This window comes from Myotis daubentonii, chromosome 2 (assembly GCF_963259705.1).
Source record: "Myotis daubentonii chromosome 2, mMyoDau2.1, whole genome shotgun sequence".
Classification (NCBI taxonomy): Eukaryota; Metazoa; Chordata; class Mammalia; order Chiroptera; family Vespertilionidae; genus Myotis; species Myotis daubentonii.
Window position 1 is genome coordinate 82079402 of NC_081841.1, and position 2440 is coordinate 82081841.

At 45.0% G+C, this 2440-nt stretch overlaps 1 protein-coding gene across 1 annotated transcript; it reads left to right on the forward strand.

Annotated features, from left to right (window-relative positions):
• The first annotated feature begins 331 nt into the window (after positions 1–331).
• On the forward strand, positions 332–1303 carry LOC132227984 (ubiquitin-conjugating enzyme E2 R2-like). The gene has a single exon (XM_059683727.1). The coding sequence runs from the start codon at positions 332–334 to the stop codon at positions 1034–1036; it is 705 nt and encodes a 234-aa protein (XP_059539710.1). The 3' UTR covers positions 1037–1303.
• The last annotated feature ends 1137 nt before the right edge of the window (positions 1304–2440 follow it).

Here is a 2440-nt window from a genome sequence, read left to right on the forward strand (position 1 = left end):
CGATTGACCATTTGCACTATTCTAAAGAGAAGCAGCGGCCCCAGAGAAGAACAAGAGGGCGGGCGAGTGCAGCACTCCCGGCCCCCTCTCCTCATCATCGCCAGCCCTCTGCCGCCTTTCTCCGCTTCCACCTTTTCTCCTCTCCCCCCCAAGTGGAGGCCCCCTCCGGGGCGGGGAGGACCGGGAGTGAATTCCCATAACTCCTTCACCCTCTCCCTGCACCTGGCCCCCTTGTGAGGAGAAGGCCCGGCCCTGTCCGGCCCGCATCGTGTGTGAGGAGCACCCGGGCCAGCCCACGGTTGTCTTGGGCCTGGTCCGGCCCACCGCTGCAATGGCCAGATCCCAGAAGACTCTGATGCTGGAGCTCAAGTCCCTACAGGAGGAGCCGGTGGAGGGTTCCCGGATCACCCTGGTGGATGAGTCCGACCTCTACAACTGGGAGGTTGCCATCTTTGGACCCCCCAACACCCTCTACGAAGGCGGCTACTTCAAGGCGCATATTAAATTTCCTATTGACTACCCATATTCACCACCTACCTTCAGATTCTTGACCAAAATGTGGCACCCCAACATTTATGAGAGTGGACATGTATGCATTTCAATTCTTCATCCACCCGTAGATGCCCCACAGAGTGGTCAACTGAACTCCGAAAGGTGGAATCCTACTCAGAATGTCAGGACTATCCTGTTAAGTGTAATCTCATTGCTTAATGAGCCCAACATCTTCTCCGCAGCCAATGCGGATGCTTCAGTTATGTTCAGGAAATGGAGCGACAGTAAAGGAAAAGACGAAGAATATGCTGAAATCATTAGAAAACAGGTTTCAGCCACTAAAGCCGAAGTAGAAAAGGATGGAGTGAAAGTACCCACGACCCTGGCAGAATATTGCATCAAAACTAAAGTGCCTTCCAATGACAACAGCTCAGATTGGCTTTATGACGACTTGTACGACCTTGACATTGAGGATGAAGAGGAGGAGGAGGAGGAAGATGCTGACTGTGATGACCATGATGATTCTGGGAATGAGGAGTCATGACCTGCTCCTTCGAAGCCCCTGTACTGCCCTGCCATCTCAGGCCAAAGGGAGAGGAGCAAGTGGGGACCTAGCAGTGGCCCCTCAGCAAAACTCTATCACAGGGGGTGGGGAAAACAAACATGGCTCCTGCTGACTCCCCTTGTGGATCTCAGTTGGCTCCTTTTTATGGACCTCTTAATGGAGGGAAGGTAATTGTGAACGAAAGGGGCCACATGCTGACCTGACAAGCTCAGGGAAGGCCTGCATGGCAGTCTGAGAGACCTAAAGTAACCACAAAGGATGATCTGAAATTAAACTCAGAGCAGTTATGGTGGGCAGTTACATCCTAGACCAGTATCTTCACTGACAAGGTCAACCTTTACCTTAACTGAGCCTATCTGTCTTTTTGCATCTATGGTAACACACCATTGAAATGTCTGGGTAACTTGTAACTTCCCTTTTTCTGGAGCCCCTAGGGCACAACCAAATGTGCTGGGCGCTAGGACAGATACCACAAATTCCTTCATTGTTATGTTAATTGATCCTGCACCCACCTAAGTATGTGTCCATCATTTTACTTTTATCCAATCCCAGGGGTTTCCATGCTTTGCTTTATCCCTCCTCCTTAATCTATCACCAATGAATTTCATGTAACCCACTTATGTCCCTCCTTTGATTGCAAATGTATAAATACAAATGTAACCCCGCCATTCTCTGGAGCATTATCAATTCCTTGAGATTCTGCTTCCTGGCATATGTCGACAGTTTGGCTCAAATAAACTCACAAAAATTCTAAAAAAATAAAAAAAAATGTAAAGGATCTTGGACTATTTACAATTTTGTTTTTGTTTGGATTTTCAGATGGTATAGGATAGAAATTGAAAAATGAAACTTTAGCTTTTGATACATTTGATAGTTTGACAATTTAGAATTTACTTGAAAGCTTAATAAAACATGCCATGTTGTAGGGGCTAAGGTCACTTATCCGAGTGCTAAGATATCAGCCTGCCTTATTCCAAGTGGACACAGACAAAGCAATTGATCTCTTACTTCAAAATTTAGCTTATTTCTAGGTTAAATATGGATAATAATATTTACCTCATATTAGTCATGAAATGTAATTGGCATAATTAATATAAACCTGTAAAACAACCTCTAGAACAAAATAAATGCTCAATATGTAAACAATAAGTCTGAAATTGAACCTGAGGGGATCTCATAATTCTCTGCATAGCCTTGCTTCCTTGAGAGGATGCTATTAGCAGGGGCAGTCTTCTAAATTTTGAAGAAATATTCATCCATTTACTAAAATTTAAGGCAGAGATTCTCAAACTTTATTATGCATGACCTGGTGATCTTGTTCAAATGTAGATTCTGATTTTATAGTTCTGGGAAAGAGACTTGGATTCTGTATTTCTAACACGT